The 22,370-nt window shown below is 46.9% G+C and overlaps 1 protein-coding gene across 46 annotated transcripts in view; it reads left to right on the plus strand.

The window, feature by feature from the left end:
* CACNA1C (calcium voltage-gated channel subunit alpha1 C) overlaps positions 1-22,370 on the plus strand; it is a 708,196-nt gene that overhangs the window by 642,786 nt on the left and 43,040 nt on the right. For 34 of the 46 annotated variants that reach the window (XM_032844463.1, XM_032844462.1, XM_032844465.1 and 31 more), the window contains 4 exons: positions 8,377-8,409; positions 11,679-11,807; positions 14,072-14,137; positions 15,725-15,816. In XM_032844463.1, coding sequence (XP_032700354.1) covers positions 8,377-8,409; positions 11,679-11,807; positions 14,072-14,137; positions 15,725-15,816 — 320 coding nt within the window. The remainder of the gene's footprint in view (positions 1-8,376; positions 8,410-11,678; positions 11,808-14,071; positions 14,138-15,724; positions 15,817-22,370) is intronic. The other 12 variants (XM_032844471.1, XM_032844509.1, XM_032844491.1 and 9 more) reach the window with 1 other exon arrangement.

A 22,370-nucleotide genomic window follows, 5' to 3' on the forward strand; every position in this document is an offset into this window, starting at 1 on the left:
AGCTCCTCCAGCCTCCCTCCATCCCTCGCTGGGATTCTCCTCACTCCTCCAGGCTGAGGGATTTGTTAAAAGTCATACTGAAGGGTTGTCTGGGGATTTAATGGGGAAAGTGCGTGTGCTGGAGAGCAAGAGGAGGTGTCCCAAGACCCACCCCCAGCACAATGATTGGCTTCTGAACCAAGAGAATAACCATAATGTCACCCATATCCCGAAGGCAGTGTGGGAGAGGAAGTCAGAACTTCTTCCCGGAGAAGTTAGCGAAATGGTGAAGACATGGTTTCCTCATCTGTCAAAGGAATGTGATGATTTTTCCTGCAGTGTGTTTGGAGACTGAAATAACAGCATCTATTTTAAAACTCTGTGGAACTGTAAAGCACTACTCAGTGGGAGAGACTGTGGCTCCCAAGTGTGGCACCCAAGCAAAGGACATTTTTTCCAAAAGCCCTCCTAGAATTGCTGGGAGGGTCCTTACTTTCCCGGATATGGTTAGACTCTAGAGTGTGGTCGACAGGTTCAGCCAGATGAAAGTAAGCACCGAGTATGTGCCCAACCCCAGCCTCAAGAGGCCCACGCCATGAGCACAGGCCCAACGCAACCCTGCCCTCGGGCAGCCAGTATGGTGGATGACAAACTAAGAAGCAGTGATGCCTAGTCTCAGAGGCAGGTCCCTCCATCACGTGGCTCTGCCTTCAGGTCACTAGCAGCTTCTGGGTCTAGATGCTCTCTGGTGTGAGGAAGTTCACAGTGCCAGGGTGGTTTCCCAGGGTGCTGCTCTAGGCCTTCCCAGAACATTCTAATCAGACTGTCATCACAAGATATCCATTCCCAGACATATGTTCTATTTGGCAGGAATCCACGCTTTCAGCGTCAGAGGAATCCATGAGGGCTTTTCACCTGTCACTCATCATCTTTGACTCTTTTAAGACTACAGAAATCAACTCTCGTTTCCCTCACCAAATCCCAAATTTACTCCAACTGCCCTCAAACTGTCCCCGCAATTTATACTCTTGTCCTCGCAAATGCCTTCTCTTCCCTCCTTGCCTTCACCAATAGGCTGTGGTGCCCCCTCCCTCTCAGGAAACGGGTTCTCCACCCATCCCAGGCCATCGCTTCTTCATCCCACTGCATTTATGGTCTCACCTTCTGTGTGTGTCAGGCACTATCTCAGGCACCTAGGATACATCGGTGGCAAAATGAAAGCCCCTTCCTCATGAGCTGGCATTCCAGGGTAGAGGGAAGAAGCAGACGATGAGCCATACGTCTAGAAAATAGGAATATCATACAGTGGGCTAAATGATGATCAGTGCTTCAGAAGAAATTATATCACATTAGAGGGATCAGAGATAGCGGGGACAGGGAAGGCAGGTGCAGTGTCCAATAAGATGGGCTTTCCTGAGGAGGGGACATGGCATGGAGCAAAGGTGTGAAGGCGATGAGGAGCTGCGTGCAGATATCTGGGAGAGGAGCTTCCGGGCAGAAGCAGCCGCCACGGTGGCTGGAGCACACAGAGCAGGGGCACAGAAAGAGGCGACTGGACAAGGGACAGGATTCTGGCTTTTATACTGAACAAGAAGGGAAGACACCGGTTCCTTTGAGAAGAGCGGTCCCACGGTCTGACGCATTTCTAAAGGACCACCTTGCTGCCTTTAGGACTCAGGGGTGGAAGCCAGAACAGCGCTCAGAAGGCAAACGCAGGAACCCAGATGGGAGGCGAGGGGAGCTGGCCACAGAGCAGGAGCACTGGAAGTGGTACCAAATGGTCAGATTCTCAATCTGTTGTGAAAATAGAACAGTATCTCCTGACAGACTGGATGTGGGTGTGGGCAGAAGAGGCATCCAGAATGGCTCGGGGGGCCTCATCCATGAATGTTAGAGATGAGATGACATGGAAGGCCAGGGGCAGGAAACAACTCGCTCATTCTCACAGCTTGCTAATAGCAAGGCCAACCGAGAACCTGGCCGCTGACTCCCCATCAGGTGCATTAGTGTAGGTGATGTAACCAGACATCGTCTATATATATGACAGTGGTCGGTGTGGCCAAAGCTGGCTCTAAGGGAGATTAAATCAAGACTGGTGGTCTCAGGCTAAACTGGGTGGGGTGGGACAGACTCGATCCTTGACACCTCTTTACGCCTCTGTTTCCCTTTGTTGGATCCCTTCTTCTGTTGCTCATGGATCTCCCTCCGTGCCCCCTTCCCACTTTCAGCACCACCCCCAGCCCCACAACAAAACTCATGGTGACCATGGGACCTGTTTCCAATGTACTAATTCTTACTAGAGTGGTAGTGGCTAAGTAAACTACCCTTCCAAAAAGAAACGTTGCCCTTAAAGAGAAGGCAGTAATGCTCAACCTAAAGACTGGAGATCTGGGACATCTGGTGTGTCTAATGTAAGACTTTCAGGAACATGACACCTGAGTGAGAAAGTCTCTACCCCCATCCTCCAGCTTCTCTACAAAGGCAGTTTTCTACTCTGCTTGGAAATAAAGCCGGCCTCTGGAGATTTAGCAGTGTGTCTGACTATGAGCAGTCTAGCTGGCAATGCAGGAGTCATTTCGAAAGCTCCCAGGCCTCTGCAAGGCGAGGCAAGGCTTGCTGTATGGGCGGCCGACCACAGAGCACTGTAAGATCAGCTGCGATAAGAAGTCAGGCCCGATAAAGTGGCCTGGTGGACAAGCTTTTCCAAAGCTGTGACATTGAGAAGTGCCCTGCAGGCTTGACCTGAGAGGTCCATGGAAACCTCTCTTTGTCTGGACATCCTGGTTGGGGTTCTTAATTCAGCCTGCGTTGGATTACCTGAGTGTTTAGGCCATTATTACCCAGCAAGACTCATCTGCCCTCTGCCTTCTGCCTCCTTCACTTTCTCTTTTCCTCTAATTTTCTTCCCTTTCCTTCCCTATTCTCATCTTTTCTGTCCACACACAGCCCTCTCCTTTCCCCTAAAATAGAAGAGTGGAAGGAAGCTGTCACAATACTCCCTTGGTTTGGCCAGACAGCCATCTGGGCCTAGCCAGTGTCTGTTGCTTTAGTTCCCACAGGCTAGCAAGCTACTGTCAGTGTGGTTGCCAGAAAGCTGCAAGCAAAGGTATCTAGAACATTCCATGAGCTGGAAGAGAATGTGAGAGATCTATGCCCCAGGTGGGTTCAAAAATGCCCACGAATACCACTAGAAGGTATAGCCTGCACCATTTACTCTTTCTATTTAGTGTGTCTTTTCTTTTAGTCATACTCTTGTTCTCTGTCCCCCTTTCTTCTCTGTCCTTCTGGGCTTCTATGTTCTCTCTCTCTCTCTCTCTCTCTCTCTCCCTTTCTCTCTCAAAGAGAGTTCATTGATGTTGTTATCGCTGCTGACAAAGTGATTTCATTCATTTATTCTTCATGAGTTCCTTCTGTTTGTCATTTGAGTGAAGGATACTGGTTGTCCTCCCCAAGGGAAGATAAAACTACCTTGACAATTTCATCACTCTTGTTTAGTATGAATTATTGGCGGGTAATAACACCTGGGGAGCCATCAGGCTCCAGGTGACTAACACAGTGACCCCTGAGACTAACCATGTGAGCTAGCCACTGGGCAGCTAATAACAGTGGTCACCGCTGTCCACCTTCTGCAGTCTAACCCACAGAGACTGGAGGAGCAAGAGTGAGCCAGGAACTAGCAAACCCCTTGCTCTGTACCTCTCCACCAGTTCCCTTGGGGCCAAAGACCTTAAAGGAAGTTCCAAAGAGGCATTTCAACTGTGTGTCTATAATCACAAAGATTCAAGAAGCTCCCTTTTCCTTCTGACTAGAATTTTACCATGGGAAACAGACGCAAGCCAGGAGGTCTCCAACATGGTGGACAGGTGGACAAGGGAAAAGAGAGGCTGCTCTTTCCACTGCCTCATCTTTGGGCTCTCTTTCATTTTTCCCTGCCCTTTTCTGTGCAGTGTTTCTGCCTCCCTTGTAATCCCCCCTTCTTTCCTTTTCCTTAGAACCCCCCTCCACAGATCCATCTCCAAAGACCAAAGACCTCTTCCACAGACCAAAATGGAAATTCTATCTAAGAACTGCTTTCAACTACCTATAATTCCTTCCTTTAAGGACTCTGAAAGCCATTGCCTTCTACCCTCAGCTTAAATTTGAAATCTGAAAGCCATTGCCATCTACCCTCAGCTTCTGTGTATCTGAGTTGACCTGTGCTTATTTAAGCTTTGCGTCTCCCTAGCAAAGAAGTTCTTCATGCAACTTCAGAGGATTTCCAGTTTTAAAACATATTTTACTTTGGCCTTCTTAAAATTCTCTCCCCTGCTGCCATCTCTGGTGGCTCTAAGATTCAGCATCTCTCACCTCCTCCACATCTATAGGGCCACAGTTTGGTTCCTGGTTGGAAGAGGAGATAAAAGGATAATGAAGACCTCCTCATCTTAATCTACACTTGACCTACACTTCCTGACCATGAAGGTGGCGTCAATGTCTCTTGAAGCCCCTGACCCTTGCCTCTCTTCATGTGTACCAGACTGATAATCATCCTCCCAACTTAGATAACTGGACTTTCACTAACAAAACCCCAACCTCTCAGCCTTCCACCATCCCACGACACTCTTGTAACTGAACCAGACTTCCTGTCTTGCGGATCAAACTGAGATGAGATTAGAGGCAGTGAATGCATAGAATGGAGTTTGGGGAGTAGGGAGGGATGCCAGCTGGACCCAGATCTTCATGTGGTCTGAAATGGAATTTATATTTGATCTACTCCCTAAGTTCTGGACAAGAGTACTTTAAAAAAAAAATCAACAGCTCTGTAGCAGGGCAGCTAGTAAAAAACTTACGTGCTCCTGTGACGTTGTTTTGACTCATGTTCCAGAGGAATGTAGAATTTCAGTGACTCTAATATTATACCCATTATCTCAATGGCACCAATGGATTGTGCAGACCTGTTCTGTGGGGCTTGTTCATGACCTAGCCAAGAGCCAGCCTTCCCTGGAGGGAATCAGAAGGTAACCTGCATTTAATATCCTAGAAGACAGCTTGGTTGAATGTTACAGCCTAGATATCTACTACTTAGCCTTTAATCCCTAGTAATCCTTGCCTCCTGGCTATGTGAAAGAAAGAGAGAAAGAAAGAAAGAGAAGAGAGGGAAAAAGGAAGGAAGGAGGGAGGGAAAGGAAAGGTAAGGTCTCCTTTTTATATGGTTAAGAGCTATTTTTCAACAATCTTTTAGTTCACCAGAGACTATGTAATGTTAACAACTGGAAAAATCCCCTCCTCCATCCCCTCTCTTCACCAGCCTCTGATGCTTCCTGAGTTTCATCCTTCAGTGTCTTATGCATGGTCTAAAGACGGTCCCCCAATGAAAAGGAGCAATGAGGACATTCCAGAAACTAAGACTTCATCCACTGAGTGATAACTTTTCATTTGATCCTGTACTTAATTCAGAAAGACAGTTCTCGAGAGAATATCTCCTATTTGCTGCCCAATGCCACTCATGTTGTCATTGCCAGTTATACCAAACCTAGGTAATGTGTAAGTATAGAGAAGTAAGGTAATTGGGTTTTCCTTTCAATCTGCCCTTAGCCTGTTAGCTGGAAGTTAGCTGGAACCGCTAGCCAGGACTCATTCTGAAAATGTTCCACCTCTGCCTCACCTTATTTCATTTATGCCAATCACACAAACAAATTAAGTTAATTGCCCAATATCTTTAAACCCCTTGGAAACTGCCAGATCATTAGAACAGAAAGATGAAATCATTGGCCGCTCAGTGCCTACCATTACTGGGTAGAACACCATAGGAAGACTCGGCCAGAATGTTCAAAGTAGGTAAGCAGCTCTGCTGGCTCCATCTAGAAGGGTAGTATGGGTGGGTCCCCAGGCTCAGGGGCATGAGTCTTTGGGGAATCTTTCTGCCCTTCTTCCCCAGGAGAACCACAGAGAAGGGAACTATAAGCCACCTCAGGGGGACTGGGAACAAATCTGAGAAAGGGTCACACGTGAAGGGTGTGAGTACTCTGGGCTACCAGCCATTTCTGAATTTAGCTCAAGAAGTAGAAGCGGCACCAGGTGGTCTTTTAAGATGGGGTACCAGGGGATCCCAGAGAGTGGCAAACAGCACAAACATGGCTCTGGGCTAAAGGTGCAGATGCCCAGACCCAGTAGGTCCAGTCTCCCCTTCTAGCTCACCAAGGGATTCCACTTGCTTCCGGGCAAGATACCAGAGACTGGAATGACTGCACAAGAGCATCTAGGAAATGTCCTTATGGGGTTGGCAGTGTGTCAGTAGACTGTGGCTTCTCTGAGGGTGAGGGCTCTACGTTAGGCTTTTTCCTATTGTTTCCACTTAGAAGTCACCCAGTGGTTGCTTTCTGATTTTATTATGAATGGTTAGTTATTTTTGAGATCATGGATCCTATGAACATTGTTCTTCAAATATAAACAGGCCTACATGAGACATTGATAAATACTGCTATAGCAGGTCAAAAGTGCCCTCTGAATAGCATAGCTTAAGGCCCAAAAAAGAAAGTAGTCTGTGACTTTCCAGATTCTCCCAAAGTGTGACTCCTAGGAGAGCTATCATTACCTGCGCTGGGAACCCCAAGTAGGAGTCCCAGAGAGCCCCATCCTTCCTCTCTCTACTGCCTCCCTTGCTCCTCTTGATTTCTTAACTCCTACTACAGAGCTGTATCCTAAGGATTCTCAGTACATCTTATTAAAATACTAAGATATAATCAAGGTTATTAGAATACATGGACACAAATGGGTTCTCTAAATTGTCTTTCTGGTCCTGTTCTGGATGGGGTCAACCCAGAGGACTCTCTTAGGAGTGATGGGGAGCTTTGACAGTTTTCAGGATAGATCCAAGAGGAGAGCAACAGCCCAGGCCTGCTGAGAACTCTTCTGATGCCCTGGCATTGCATGTACTATAGATTTGTCTCCGTCTGACACTCACACTCCCTCCCCTACTGAAGCTCTAGAAACACAGAACTCCTAAGCTATTAAGACGGGAGGACAAGCACTCAAGCAGCTAGAGATGTCTTCCGTGTGTGGCTGTGTGTGTGTGTGTGTGTGTGTGTGTGTGTGTGCGTGCATCTGAGTTTCTATGTTCTTTCTCAGCCTGCTAGCCAAATTCTAGTGATTCCACAGGCTCCAGGCCTGTGGACTGACTTGGCAGCTGGTATTCCTCCTGAAGCAGAAACCAAGATCTAGAATGTGCTCTCTAAGGGACTGGAGAGGTGTCCCTTCCTTTCTCTTCCCTTGCCCCACCCTTTATCTCCATCATTCCTGAAAAAGGTCATCTTACCAATTTGCTGTAGGGAAGAAAAGGAATTTGCTGAGAAATTCATTAACAAAGAAGTATTTTCAGTCTGCAAGTAAATGTTTAGTTGTGCACATTTCCATCCTTCAAAACTTCCATTACATGTTTTCCTCGTTTATACCTTAAAAACAGAAACACAAGAGCAACCATCTGAAAGTGGAGGGTAAAAGCAAAGTCAGGACCTTCTAGAAAGAGTTAACAGCTCAGAATGATCAGGACCAATCAGGAGCTGAGCTCTGAGTGCTGGAGCCCAAAGCATAGGAGAACCTTCCCAGATACGGGCTCAAGGAATGGAGGTGGATGTGGGATACTCACTAGTGGCCGGTTTCTTCAGCTCCTGCCTCAAAATGAACTCAGCAGTCAGACCCATGAGAACAGCTATTTTGGGTGTTAATAATAACATCCTAAATTATGTGCAGAGCTTTAAACGTAAGAAACATTGTTTCACACCAATGAGCCAGGCTCTCCCCACCTATAGACTAGTAGCTGAGTGGGGCCATTTCCCTCCTGAGCCTGAGCTTGAGGACTAGCCCTGATACAGAAGAGCTTGAGGACCACCTCTTTGGGGCCTCCTCAGTGAAAACTAAAACTGAGTTTTCCCCTCAAATTCAAGGGTCATTGCCCTTGACCTCCTTTGCTCACAAATGTTTGGGCAGGGACATGCACTGGGACATAAGCAAAGCCTTTCTCCTCCAGCTGGCAATGCTTGGGGTGAGTTAAAATGCAGAAAGTGCAACCCCTCCAAGGTTATCTTAGGACACATAACTCATTTTAGGGGAAAAAAAAATCCTACAAAATTCAGAAGACCTCCTGTGTAACAAGCGCATGAATTATTTCATTCGTGGCCAGCAGTGGTCTTGAGTAGACAATGCCTTCGGGTCATCCCTAGAGAGGAGACCCATCTGTGCAGAGCCCACACTCACAGTGATGTCCCAGAACCTGCTAGGCCTGTGCTTTGTATTTCTTTCACTTGTTTCCTTTTGCCCTCTCCTGCCACGGTGTTGCTCCTGTGTTAGCCAAGACCTAGAGTACCAGGCATCTTCGTTGGAGACTCATTACAGCTTATTTCTATCTGCCTTTCTTTAAAGCCAGCTGAACATACCCAATGCTCTCCCTTTATGGTAAGACCGACCCTCCTGACCACGCTCTTAGCTTCTGTGACCCTCCTCTAACACCCCCACTCTCACCCACCCTGATGCCCGGCATCTCTGGGAACCCAGCCTCACTCCCACTGCATGTAGCCGCCATGTCTGTCCTGCACCTCGCCTGCCCGGTCATGTGTGAGCTGTGACGTGCTTTTGTGTAATGGTGTTCCTTTCCCTCCCTGAGCCTTCCTTTGGGTGATCATTCACTGTGATCTTGACTATCTAATGAGCCACCAGGAGAGAAGTGGACCCAAGGGTCTTTTCCTGTTAAACATTCTGAGGACTTCACGGGCTAAAGTCTCTAGCTTTAATCCGATGTGGGAAATTTGCAGTGGGTTCCCATGAGCGCCACGATCAGGGGCTCTGCAGAAAAGAGGAAGGAGAGGGATGACCCAGGCGGGAGACAGAAAGTCAGGCGATGACTTCCACGAACCATGCAGTGTCTGTAACTACTGGCCTCCTGTGTGCTCTGAGTTTAAGGCCAAAGTAAAAGGTTGTAAGCTGGAATCTATCACTGAGAGTGCAGCTGAACATCCAGGCATGAATTTTTCTAAATTCCTGAAGTTCGTTCAAATTAGGCTACACAGAAAAACAAACTCAGGGGTTTGATGGGAGCATTCCTGATACAGGACTGTGATCCGCTTTGCCTAAAGCGATAGAGGCTGCCAGGTGTGACCTTGACGTCTCCTTGGAACAGGCTTCTCTAAAAATCTGCCATCACACATTTCAAAACGGAGTCAAGTGTGAGTTTTTAAAAGGACAAGTGAGTGGGTTGATTCCCTGAAAGCGGACGGGGGCAAGATTGGGTCGGCGGGTGGTGCTTCCTAACACAGCCCCTCCCAGGCCGGCTGGAAGGCCGCCCAGGAAAAGGCTGAACCTGGGCATCCTACCCTACTTCCCAGAGGCGGCCCCTGGGGTCTCCTGACTCCCTGCATTGTCATTTGGTTTTTTGGAGGACATTTCTGTGTCTCTGTAGAAATGTGTTTATCCTCCTAGAGTGTTAGGAAACTGCAGCTACTGGGAGGTGGGGAGGAGCGAGTTTACGGGGTGGGGGATTTGAACCCAGCATGGAATTTAAACTGCACGCTTGACTTTTCTTTTTCAACTCGTCAAATCCAGATGCCCCTGTGGCACCAACTTCTCAAACTCTTGACACTCGCAGCTGAACTTCCCCACTTCAGCTTGTTCTTTCTTCTTTTTTCTCCTTTCCCAAACATGGTGGAACTGACAGCTGAATTATAAAACCCTGAGCCTTCTCTGCCTACTCCTCTGGGGGAACACAACCTCCTTTTAAGGAAAGAAAATAGAATTTCAAGTAGATACATGGATGATAGAAATGCAGAGATTAAGGGCATCAAAGGCTTCAAAATAGGCAGGCAGGGTAGGGCCCCGGGGTAGGACCAGGGCTACGGCTGGCTGTCCCTCCCGGGCTCCAGAGCAGCCTGTGGAGCAGCCCCCCACCCCAAGCCCACAGGTCACCCTGCCTGAGGGGAACAGGCCCCCTCTGCGGATCTGAGGCAGCTCTGGTTTGAAACTCAAAGAGATCCTGTGACTCTCCCCCAGTCTGGGGAGTCCAGAGAGTAGGAGAGACCCTTCCGGCATGGATTCTGCGCAGCCCTCCCAGGGCAGAACGAGGGTGTGCGGGCAAGGGGCAAACCGCCTCTGGAGCTTTCTGCCACCCTCGTGGGTTTCCCGTACGGAGCAAGAGTAAGATGGGTGGCCTCAGGAACCACTGGCCATGTCCGTGACAGTCAGCAGGCTACCAGGTTAGAACAAAGGGCCGCTGGGGGCTCTCAGGGGCACTGGCGCTAGTAGGATTTTCAGGGGGGGCAAACAAGGTGTGGACCTTGTCAGGGACAATTGGCCTGAAATGATTCAAAAGAAAGCAGAGAAGCAAGAAGTTGGGGGGGCCTGCACAGATCCTCCCTGCCGGTGACCTGGAGACTCCTCCTCCCTTGAGGGTCGCGTCGGACAGGATCAGTAACAGGAAGCCTGAAGGTCCGTTCTCTCCTGGTGCCAAAAGGGCTGGGTGAGCTGCACTAGCTCTGGGAAATGGGCGGAGGGCTCCCAGCTCCAGCTTTCTGGCCAGCACGGGCTGGAGGAGGGACGGGGGAGGTGGTCAGTCCGTGTTGTTCTCAGGTCTGGAGGCAGAGTGTGACAGGACAGCCCTGGCCAGGCACATGCCTCAGCCCCAGGCCCTCCGGGTCCCACACGTTGAGGAGGGCCCTCGGCCAGCAGACTCCAGCAGCCCTTGCACCGGGTTCCTGTCTCCACTTGGCTTGGCCTGGATCCAGTTCTTCCTCACCTTCCCCTTGTCCCTGGGCTCCAGGACTACCCTGAGGAGATGATCTGCCCTAAGCAGAATCCTTCTGTCCTCCTACACCCTGACCCGGACTTATCTAGGGCTCGCTTCGAGTGTGCCTCCCACCCCTTCTAGGATCTCCCACAGTCTAGAAAGGGTTGGGGCCTCCCAGAAGCCCCATATCAGAGGGGAGTAACAGGGGAACAGCTTCAGCGTCTGAGGTGAGGCAAGGGCTTGCAAACAGACAGTCTCTGCGGGCTAAGCAACACCCCTATCCCCACTGTCCCTGCAGCCATGTGGGAAGAGGTGGCACAACAAGACTTCCGGAGTCCTGAGCTGCCAGAGCACCAGATCCCTGCCGTGGGCACCCCACTCCAGCCCTATTCTCTGTCAGCCCTCCCTGCCCACCAGTGCCGTCACCCCTCGGGCTGGGATGGAGGCCAAGACCCACTCAGCCACCTTGCTGAGCGCCACATCGCACTCGGGATGCACGTCACCCTGCCAGGCCCGACGTAGGCTGCGGCTGCAATCTCAGCTCACAGCCGAGGGTGGGTGCACCCAAGGCAGCTCGCTCTCGGCCTAGATTTCAAAGCATATGGAAGTTCCTTATGGAGTCTTCGGTAGCTCCACCCAGGGGGTTAAGAATCAGGAGTGAAGGGGAAAAGGGGAGAACTGATAAACGGGGTCATAGGCTCAGGGGCCTGGGCACAGCTTGGCTCTGCCGAGGTTGTCAGGCCTGGGTTGTCTACCTGGAAGAGGGGGGCAGCTGGCCTCCCCATCCATGGCCCAGGGCAGAGAAGCTAGTGCAGCTAACCTTGCCCTGCCCTGCCCGGCCTCCTCCCCAACCAAGGGCTGTGCTGCTCAGAGCAGGGCCCACCTCGTTCTTGCCCGCCCCTCTCTGTTGCTGTGTTAACTACCACCTCCTATTGCCGATGGATTCCAGAACGCAGAGGAGAACTCCCGCATCTCCATCACCTTCTTCCGCCTCTTCCGGGTCATGCGCCTGGTCAAGCTGCTGAGCCGAGGGGAGGGAATCCGGACCTTGCTGTGGACCTTCATCAAGTCCTTCCAGGTAACCACCTCCACCCTCAGTGGGCTGCAAGAAGAGCATCCTTGGCTCCCAGAGTGGGTGCTGCACCAGGGGTTGCACCCAGCTCCCCTGGGGCTCCCTGAACAGGAAGCAGTGCCACTAAGAGTCAAGGGCCAGCCTTACCTCGCTACTCAGTAGCTGTGTGACCGCAGCCTCCCTCTATGCCCTTGCTTTCCTCCTGTCTATAATGAGGCCCCAGGACTCCATCTGTGTTTTTCAAAAGCATGCTCCTGGAGCCCCAGATTTCCCCCAAAGCCAGGGTAAAGGAGAGGCTGAAGTGGTTTTCTTCTTTCTTCTCTCTCTCTGAAGGCTTTCTTCTCTCATCCGTGCATTTTTCCTCAAGAATTTACTGCACAAAGAGGTTTTGTGGTGGAAAAAATTTGAAAAACATGGGCCCAGATGATCTGATAACCTCTGGGGCCCTCCCACTTTCAGCATTTTTAGGATCCAGCTGTCACCTTCCTCCCAATAGGCATTTCTATAATGTCTGCTGTCCACACCTGTTTGTAGTCTCAGCCAAACTCTCTAGAACCCTGATGTCACTCCACTCAAGGAGACATGGTCCCCTCCCAGGGGCCCAGGGTTGCCTAACTATAGGATTAATTCTCTTTTCTCAGCCATTATTTTCCATCTGTGAAAACAGAATAATGATCGCCCCTGGCCATCTCTGAGGAGTGTTATGTAAGTTTGAAGTTAAAGAGAAGCAGTCTCCGTGAGGTCACTTGAGTTCCTTGAAGATGAGTGGCGTAGGGACCCCTGCATGAACATCCACGCTCTTCCCTAGCCCGACGCTGAAAGCAGCTTCTCCTTGCCCACGGAAGCACCACTCTCCGGCTTCCCGACACTGAAGGATTCCTTCCACGTGCCCCACTCTAGCCAGTCTGAGCCCAGTTACAGGCACAGGGGAGGTCCCTGATCCAAATATCCCCAGAACTGAAGGTGTAGCCAGAGGCAGTGCTCTGCGGCCAGGTGCCTGCCTTGCTTTGGAATCCTCTCCCAAAGGCACAAACACCATTCCAGGCAGCCTCCCGCCCTGGGACTCATCGGCCCAGGCCCTTGACTGGCCCAGCCTGGTTGCACTCCTCATAGGCAGCCCTCTGCCCACCAGGCCTTCCTGAGGAGCTGCAGCTGCCCTCCCTGCTAGCCCAGTCCCACCTCACCTACCCCTACCCTGCCATACCCGGTTCCCCAGTCCCTGGGAATCTGAGGATTCTAGGGAGAGCAGTACTGGGGGCTGACCCTATCCGTGGAATCCCATGGCCATGATGACTATAGAGGCTGCCAACGTACTTCCTCCCGCCCCCCCCACACACACACATACATATTTCCTAGGAAAAGGCGACAGACCTTGGTAACTGTGAGGAGGGGCTTGAAAACGTGGAGCCCAGCTCTAACCTGATGGAAGCCCCATCCGTGTGATCTCGCAGTGCCATCTAGTGGCGACTGGACGCCTGGCAAGGCATTTCCTAGCCTTGAATGTGGCCCCCCGGATTCCAGAATAGGCCCTGAGCCCCAGAAGGCCTCTCCCCAGGAGAAGCGGCAGGGACTCTAGAAAATTAAGTTGTCTGAGCTGCCAGGCAGATCATACATGGAGTGAATAAAATATATGGGACCTGAATACATGGGAGGCATCACACTCAGCCTTTTGTAAGCCTTCTATCGTTTAAACACAACAGAACCCCTAAGAGGTCATTACTCTTCTCACTTTTCAGAAAAGGAAACTGAGGCTCAGAGAGGTTAAGTCATATGGCCAAGCTTTCATGATGAGAAAGTGACAGAAATCAGATTTGAGTCCATGATCTTTCTTCTACCTAAGTTTTCCTTAGTAATTATTTTTATAATGACTAACGGGATATCATCGAGCTATGTAAAGGAAGGGTGTAACCTGCCTCCACCCCACACCTCCCCAGGAAACCCTGGGGTGTATCCTTCACGGCTTTCTCCCTACTCAACAAAGCCCTATGTCTAGTCAGAGGACATTTGTTCATGCTTGATTGTTTTTACTAAAGCGGTATCCTACTATATGTATCTGTTACTCTGCAGCCTGCTTATCTCCGTGCACCAGGTGATTGAAACCAAGGGAAAATGAGAGGTCAGTGCCATGGTTCAGGCCTTCTCCTGGTGCCCAGATCTTCTGTGGGGGCTCTTGGAAGTGGCCCCCCAAAGCCAGGTCACAACACCCCCTGGGAAGGGATCTAGTCAGCCATCTCCCACCAGCCTCACATTGTCTCCTTGCTTCCTTCCAGGCCCTGCCCTATGTGGCTCTTCTAATAGTGATGCTGTTCTTCATCTACGCAGTGATCGGGATGCAGGTAGGACAGCCAGCCCGCTGCTCCTCGGCCTCTTCCCGCCTCCCAGGCCCACGTTCCCAGACATCTCCCTCTTGCTCCTGATGCTCCCTCCCTCAGCTTCCACTTCTGAGGCCAAGAAGGTCAGAAGAATTAGAAAGTCCCTTCAAATGACATCCTGCATGTAGCAGGGTGAATGGCCATGCGCTGCCCTCACTTCTCTCCCCTTTGCCCCGGGCCTGGTCTCTGCTCTCTGTAGGGAAAACCACTCCCGGACTGACACCGAGGGCCTCAGGAGAGACAGGTCCTTCCAGAAAACAACACGAAGGGTGTGTCAAACAGCACCCCTCCCCTTGCCCAGGTCTGACAGCCTGAGAAGTATCCCCCACCCCAGCACCATTCTGGAGGAGCTAATGACAGAGAGGGGTGGAGGAGAAAGGGAAAGAAAGAAGGAGGAGGGAGAGGGAGGGAGGGAGGAGGGAAGGCGGGAGTCAGGCTGGCAAGCTCTCCCCATCAAACACGCAGCAGTTTCAAGGGCCTCCCCTCACAGGTGCCCACTGCACGTTCCCCTACCTCCAAGCCTGCAGCATTCTCCAGCCAGCCTCTCCTGGGGGGACCCGAGAGCGCCAGAGCCCAGCACTCACACCAGCCAGGACTTTTCCTTAGTGGCTCCTGAAGGAAGATTCCCCTGCTTATTCTTTGCAGAAAGACCCCGGGATCCTAGGCCAGAATCTTAGATAAGAAGAGCCACCCTGCCACCTCACCAAGGGCAACGGCTTCTAAGATAGGCATAGCTCTAACAGGCCACAAAAAATAAGGAGACCACTAATTTCAGGGATAGATTAAGCTTGCCCACATCCCAGATTGCGCCAAAATCCAAGAACTGAATTTGGAAGAGTAGACATCTGGGCTGAAATGGCAATGAAAAGGAGGCCAGAGGCTTGAGTTCTGAGGACCTAATGGTGACTGTAATTGGTAACAGTGCTGTGTACTTGGAAGTGGCTGCCAGTAGATCTTAGGCATTCTCACCACACACACACACACACACACACACACACACACACACAGCTAATATGTTAACTGTGGGAGGTGATGGATGTGTTCATTACCTTGGTCTTGGTAATGATTCTACAAGCATTGTACATCAAATCACCACCACACCATACACTTTAAATATAGACAATTATGTTTGTTAATTATTCCTCAATAAAGTCTTTTTAAAGAGAAAAAATATATATTCTCAAGAACCTGTAGCCAAAAAGGACACCTGAGAGCACTCTGTCCCCACACAGAAGCACGGGGCTGGTGGCAGTGTCCACCTGCTCTCAGCCCAGCTCCCCGTGGCCCGGCAGGACCTCTCTTGAGGGTCCATGGGTATTTTTCTTCTCACACCTGTCCAGCGTGGTGGATGGAGATCAAAGGCTGGATGAGGCAGCAGGTTCCTGCCCCCATGAGGCCCTGCCGGGTCACGTCAGGGGACTCAGTTCAGCTCCTGGGCTGGCCGGACCCCCAGTCAGCCAAGACCTCTGAAGAGACCCCTGAACAATGAGTGGGGACTCTTACACTGCCTGCCCACACTTCGCTGAATCTACCTTCTCTCCCCCTGCTTAGGTGTTTGGGAAAATTGCCCTGAATGACACCACAGAGATCAACCGGAACAACAACTTCCAGACCTTCCCCCAAGCTGTGCTGCTTCTCTTCAGGTGAGTCTCTGAGGACAGATGCTTACAAACACCTCCATGACACAGCCCTGAGGTCTGGACGTAGAATGCGAGGGAACCCTTCCAGGGGAGCGGGCGAGGAGGGAAAGGATGCTGGATCTCCCTCCCCGCACTAGAAAGCTGGCATTTCCGTGCTATTTGCAATACTTCCCACTGAGCAGCACACTGGCCACTGACAAACCTGCCAGTAACCACCCCAGAATGCTAGAGGATCACAAGTCAAACACTGACAACACCCTCGTCTGGAAGCCAAACAGCTCAAAGCCAAGCCTGTGACACATTCGCTTTGGGTAACACACCTGACTTCTCTGAGTCTCGGTTCCCTTGCAAACAAGTACAGCTGCCAATGTCAATGCCATGTGCTCTACTGGTTATTATGTCCTCGTGAACTTAGTGTCCTCCTCATTAAGCCAGCCATGAGCCTTCACCCTTCCCAGAAGGCCACGGCCTCAGGCCTAGCTGGGGTCAAGAGTGTTTCTCAGCCTGCTTCTGACTGAGTGAGTCCATGTCGCAGCCTGCTTCTTCCTCCTCTGACTCTTAATGACCCCCTTGCTCTGTCCCCTTGGTCTTCCTCGCTCTCCTGTTCCTCACAGGCTGGGCTGCTAGAGGAGACTATCTAGACCATCTAGACCAGGGCTGGTAGCTGAAAACTATTTACCCCATCCCTGGACCAGATGATTTCTAAAATCCATTCCAGCTTACATACTCTCCATGTTGTGGCACTGGGAGAGGCAGTGAACTCCCTGCCATTCCCTGGGGTCCCTCTCCAGAAGATCCAGAGACCCACTCTCTCAGAGAGCCCCACCTTCACCGAGTTCGACAGAATCCTTTCCCCACACTCAAGCCCAAGTATCATTATTACTCAAAATGTATTAAATCGAAATGACAACACTTTAAATATCAGTGAGACATTACCACCTCCCTCAGATGGTGGACTTTGAGAACACAAAGGCCACTGTAAACCACAATCTAACAACAACGCTTAAGCCTGTGCCATATTTAAATACCAGAGCTGGACACAGGTATAAGACTGAGCACATGGCTCCCTCTCCCCTCCTTTCCTAAATTTCTTAATGACAGAAGGTTTTTCTTAAAAGAATAAACCCACAACAGTACTAAGAAGGAAGGTTTAAAAAAAAAAAAAAAAAACACCATGGAAGAGCACTATGAATGAACGAGGAATTTCTAAATGGAAGGAACCAGAGGGATTCAATTGACAAAGGAACGAGATCTGAGGAGAACCTATCCCCAAGAATGTGTGGTCTGTGGAAGAAGTGAGAGCAGTTCCAGGATTGGCAGGTAAAAAGCCTGGGAGAGACCTGGGGCCATGACGAGACTGGCTCCTCAAAGGACCTGTGTTTGGAGAGCAGTTGCTTATGCTCACAAGCTGAAAGGAGCAGCACTTGACATCACGCCCCCAGGCCTTGGGGTCTGAGAAGTAGAGCAGGTCCCCCCGAGGAACCCCTACCCTCAAAGAGAGGCTACCTCCCCACCTCCCCTGGCGGCACATGTTCTGTTTCTTTCATGGTCCCCAGAGAGGCTCTGGAATGAGAACTTGATCTACAGAGATGTGAACTGGGTCCTCAGTCACAAAGAACAGTCAATAATAAACCCAAAGTATTTGGAGGGAAACGAATACCAATAAAGATCAATAATCCTCAGTTAGCAGATGAATGAGCACAAGAGGAGGAAAAAGAACATATAAAGCTATAAGATTTGAAAATAAATATAATTCACATCTTTAGAGAAGCTGCAGAGCATATTACATCTGTTGAATTAAAAAGCGGGAGGCAGAGGAGAAGTCAATATTAAGTCATTATTAAGAAGAACAAATTAAAGAGACAACTCAGGAAAACATCCTTGTTGAAATTTTCAGAAAATGGGCACAGCTAAAGAATGAAATAATGAGCTGAAGGAGCAAATCTAGGGTTCTCTCAGTATACAGCCAAAAGGACAAAAAGATTAAAAATATAAATAAAATATATATAAATATACATTTATTTATATATATAAGGACAAAAGACAAAAAAATTGAAAATATAGATAAAATATATATAAAATATAAATCAAAATTAATATAAATCAAAGTTATAATAAAAGTTAATATTTATCATTCTAATACAAGTTCAGGTAAAAACAACAGAATGAATGGAAAGAATGAAATCAAGGGATGATCAAAGAAAATTTCAAATAAAGATATGAGCCTTCAGGTTGAAATGGCTTACTAAGTGCCAAATAGGTTTGTCAAAAAGTCCCTTCATCAGACACAGTATGAAGTTTTAGAATACCAAGAATAAAGAAAATATCCTAGAAGCATCCCAGAGAAAAAAGTGAGTTATTTTCAAAAAATACCAATTTTCATTAGACTTCTCATTAACAAAAGTACATAATAGAAGACAAATAATGTATGCAATATTATGAAGAAAAAATATGTATGTATTTTTTTATTTGACATAGAGAGAGAGAGCCCAAGTAGGGAGAGCAGCAGGCAGAGGGAGAGAGAGAGGAAACAGACTCCCCGCTGAGCAAGAAGCCCAATGTGGGACTTGATCCCAGGACCCTGGGATCATGACCTGAGCCAAAGACAGCCGCTTAATTGACTAAGCCACCCAGGCACCCTAAGAAAATATATTTTGAATGGAGATGCCTGTAATACAGCCTAATTAGCATTCAGGTAACAAAGCAAAATTGATTCCAAAAGTATAAGAACTCAGAAAGTTTACTCCCTTATATAAACCTCTGAAACAACTATGCAAGGATGCCCTTCTACAGAATGAAAAATTAATCTAAGATATTGAATGAAGAGAGTAATGATATTAGTAAAGTAACCATAAAGTTTATAGCTATGAGTTATGAGCAAAGAAATCATAAAGCTCATATTAAATCTAAATAATTGTTAAGGGAGGTATTATTTATTAAATAATTATTGCTAATTTTTAAGTGTAATAATTATTTTGTGGTTACGTAAAACATATTGTTTTATTTTCAGAATGCATATTGAAGTATTTAGGGTTGATACAATGATATTACATGAGGTGTGGGATTTGCTTTAAGATATCCCATCATGGAGATAAAAGATACAGAATGGGGAATATAGTCAGTGGTACTGTGATACTGTTATATGGTGACAGATTGTGGCTACAGTCATGGTGAGCTATGGAATCACTATGTTGTACCCCTGAAACTAATGTAACATTGTGTGTCAATTCTCAATTAAAAAAAAAAGATTTATTTATTCATTTTAGAGAGAGAGGGAGAGAGAGTGTGTGCATGTACAGGGGGAGGGGCAGAGGGAGAAGGGGAGAAGCAGGTTTCCCACTGAGAAGGGAGCCCCATGCTGGGCCCACACTAAGCTCCGGCTCAGTCTCTATCCTGAGATCATGACCTGAGCTAAAATCAAAAGTCGGATGCTTAACAAACTGAGTCACCCAGGCGCCCCTCCTCTTTCAGTATTTTTAAAAGGTGAGAATGCAAAAGAATAAAATAAGATAATAAAATAAAATACTCCAACCAAAAAGGGTAAAGGGGGTGGTTGGGGAAGTAGATGAAACACACACAGCAAAATATTGATGATTGTTAAGATTGGGTGATGGGTACATGGCGTTTCTTTGTATTTTCTACTTTTGTATATGGTTGAAAGCTTTTGTAATAAATTTTTTAATAAAAAATAATAACTGTTAAGGTAAAATGTCCAAAACCTTAATAGCAATTTGGAAGTGAAATCCTATGTTATCTCAACAAGGTAGGAAGAATGAGAAACATGAAAATGTGCTGACATTCTTCTCTTGTTTATGGAAAAGAAACAGATATCGCTCAATCTATACACAGCCAGTGGAAAGTGTATAAATAGGTATGTTAAATATTTGAATGTAAACCATTAGAGAAACAGAAATGGAATATATATATTCCAAATCTCTAGATGGAAAAGAAAAAAAATGCAAGGAAAACCTTAGCAATTCTGCAAAAGGAAGGAAAGACAAAAGAAGGAAGGTGGGGTGGGGAGGAAGAGAGGGGGAAAGGAAATTAGAAAATAAAACAAGATGGTAGGAATAAAAACAAAAATTAATCACTAAAAATTCAATTTCTCTATTAAAAGATAGATACTCTAATGTTGACTTCAAGAAGTCTAACTGTAGCCTGTTTATGATAGAGTAAAATAAAGGAATGGGAAAATAAAGGAATGGAAAAAGAATACTAAACAAAACATCCAAAAAAAAAAAAAAATAGATGTAGTAATAACATCAGAAGAAATAAAATTCCAGGTGAAAAGCATTAAACAATACAAAGAGGGATATTTATTATTGATAAAAGGTATAATCCACCAAGATTACAAAACAATCATAAAACTACATGGAAACATATCAAGGATACTAATGAATGATAAGGGGGAAATGAACACACACACACACACAATGGGAGACATGTAAAAACATGACAGAACAAATAGAACAAAATAAAAGAAAGGGTAAAAAAAAATCTAAAAATACAACTGATAAATTTAAGTAAATTTGTAATCAATAGATGACCCAAAAAAGTACTTTGTTTTTAAGAACCCAGAAACATTCATAAAAATGGGCCAAGATTTAAGTCACAAAGAAGAATTCAATAAATTCTAAAACTTCTCTAACTTCAATACAACAAAAATTAGAAATTAACCACAAAATTGGTAGTTCCTCCAAAATCTACCCACTTAAATGTTTTGAGCCACTGTTCTTTTTTTTTTTTAAGATTGATTTATTTATTTATTTATTTATTTGACAGAGAGAGAGATCACAAGTAGGCAGAGAGGTAGGCAGAGGCAGCAGAGGAAAGCAGGCTCCCTGCTGAGCAGAGAGCCTGATGAGGGGCTCAATCTCAGGACCCTTTTTTTTATATGATTATCTGTTTTGTGTGTGTTGAGTTTGAGGAGTTCTTTATAGATCCTGGATATCAACCTTTTGTCTGTACTATCATTTGCAAATATCTTCTCCCATTCCATGGGTTGTCTCTTTGTTTTTTGACTGTTTCCTTTGCTGAACAGAAGGTTTTGATCTTGATGAAATTCCAAAAGTTCATTTTCGCTTTTGTTTCCTTTACCTTTGGAGACATATCTTAAAAGAAGTTGCTGTGGCTGATATCGAAGAGGTTACTGCCTATGTTCTCCTCTAGGATTCTGATGGATTCGTCTCACGTTGAGGTCTTTTATCCATTTCGAGTTTATCTTTGTGTACGGTGTAAGAGAATGGTCGAGTTTCATTCTTCTACATATAGCTGTCCAGTTTTCCCAGCACCATTTATTGAAGAGACTGTCTTTTTTCCACTGTATATTTTCTCCTGTTTTGTCGAAGATTATTTGACCATAGAGTTGAGGGTCCATATCTGGGATCTCTACTCTGTTCCACTGGTCTATATGTCTGTTTTTATGCCAGTACCATGCTATCTTGGTGATCACAGCTTTGTAGTAAAACTTGAAATCAGGTAACGTGATGCCACCAGTTTTATTTTTGTTTTTCAACATTTCCTTAGCAATTCGGAGTCTCTTCTGATTCCATACAAATTTTAGGATTATTTGCTCCAGGACCCTGAGATCATGACCTGAGCTAAAGGCTGAGGCTTAACCCACTGAGCCACACAGATGCCGCTTGAGTCACTGTTCTAAATAACTCACAGCTGAAGCTACATACTTCTTAGAAATTAAAGAGTTAGAGCAGTACATCTTAAATTTACAAAATGCACCAATCAATACCAAAGAAAATTTCAGAGCCATAATTTATTTTATAAAATCTATAATAACCAAACTAATGAATGGAAAAAGAATAGCAAATAACCCCAAAGTATGAAAGAATACACTTACTAAAATAAGAGCAGACACTAATAAAATATAAAACAAAAATATTTATCAATAAACCCTAAAACTAAGTTCTTTGAAAAGAACAATAAATAGACAAACTCTTGTCAAAACCAATTTTTAAGAAAGACACGTCAGGAATAAGAAAAGTCACACAATTATAGATATGGAAGAGATTTTTAGAATGATAAAATATTATGAACAAATTTATGCCAATATATGAGAAAATTTAAAAGTAGGTGATTTTATGTAGGAAAATATAAATCACAAAATTGTCTTAAAAAGAATTTTTTTTAAAGATTTTATTTATTTATTTATTTGTCAGAGAGGAAGAGAGAGAGAGACAGCACACAAGCAGGCAGAGAGGCAGGCAGAGGCGGAGAGAGAGAAGCAGGCTCCCTGCTGAGCAAGGAGCCCGATGCGGGACTCGATCCCAGGACCCTGGGGTCATGACCTGAGCCGAAGGCAGCGGCTTAACCCACTGAGCCACCCAGGCGTCCCTTAAAAAGAATTTTTTTAATTAACCACAATAGAAACTGAAAAGATAGTCAAGGTTTTGGTCCTCAGAAAGTTCCAAGATCCAGAGGCGCCTAGATAGCACAGTTGGTTAAATGTCTGACTCTTGGTTTTGGCTCAGGTTGTGATTCAGAGTCCTGAGACCCAGTCCCATGTGAGGATCCTGGCTCGGTGGGAGTCTGCTTCTCCCCTG

Source organism: Lontra canadensis, unplaced genomic scaffold (assembly GCF_010015895.1).
Source record: "Lontra canadensis isolate GAN:19392208 unplaced genomic scaffold, GSC_riverotter_1.0 scaffold153, whole genome shotgun sequence".
Classification (NCBI taxonomy): Eukaryota; Metazoa; Chordata; class Mammalia; order Carnivora; family Mustelidae; genus Lontra; species Lontra canadensis.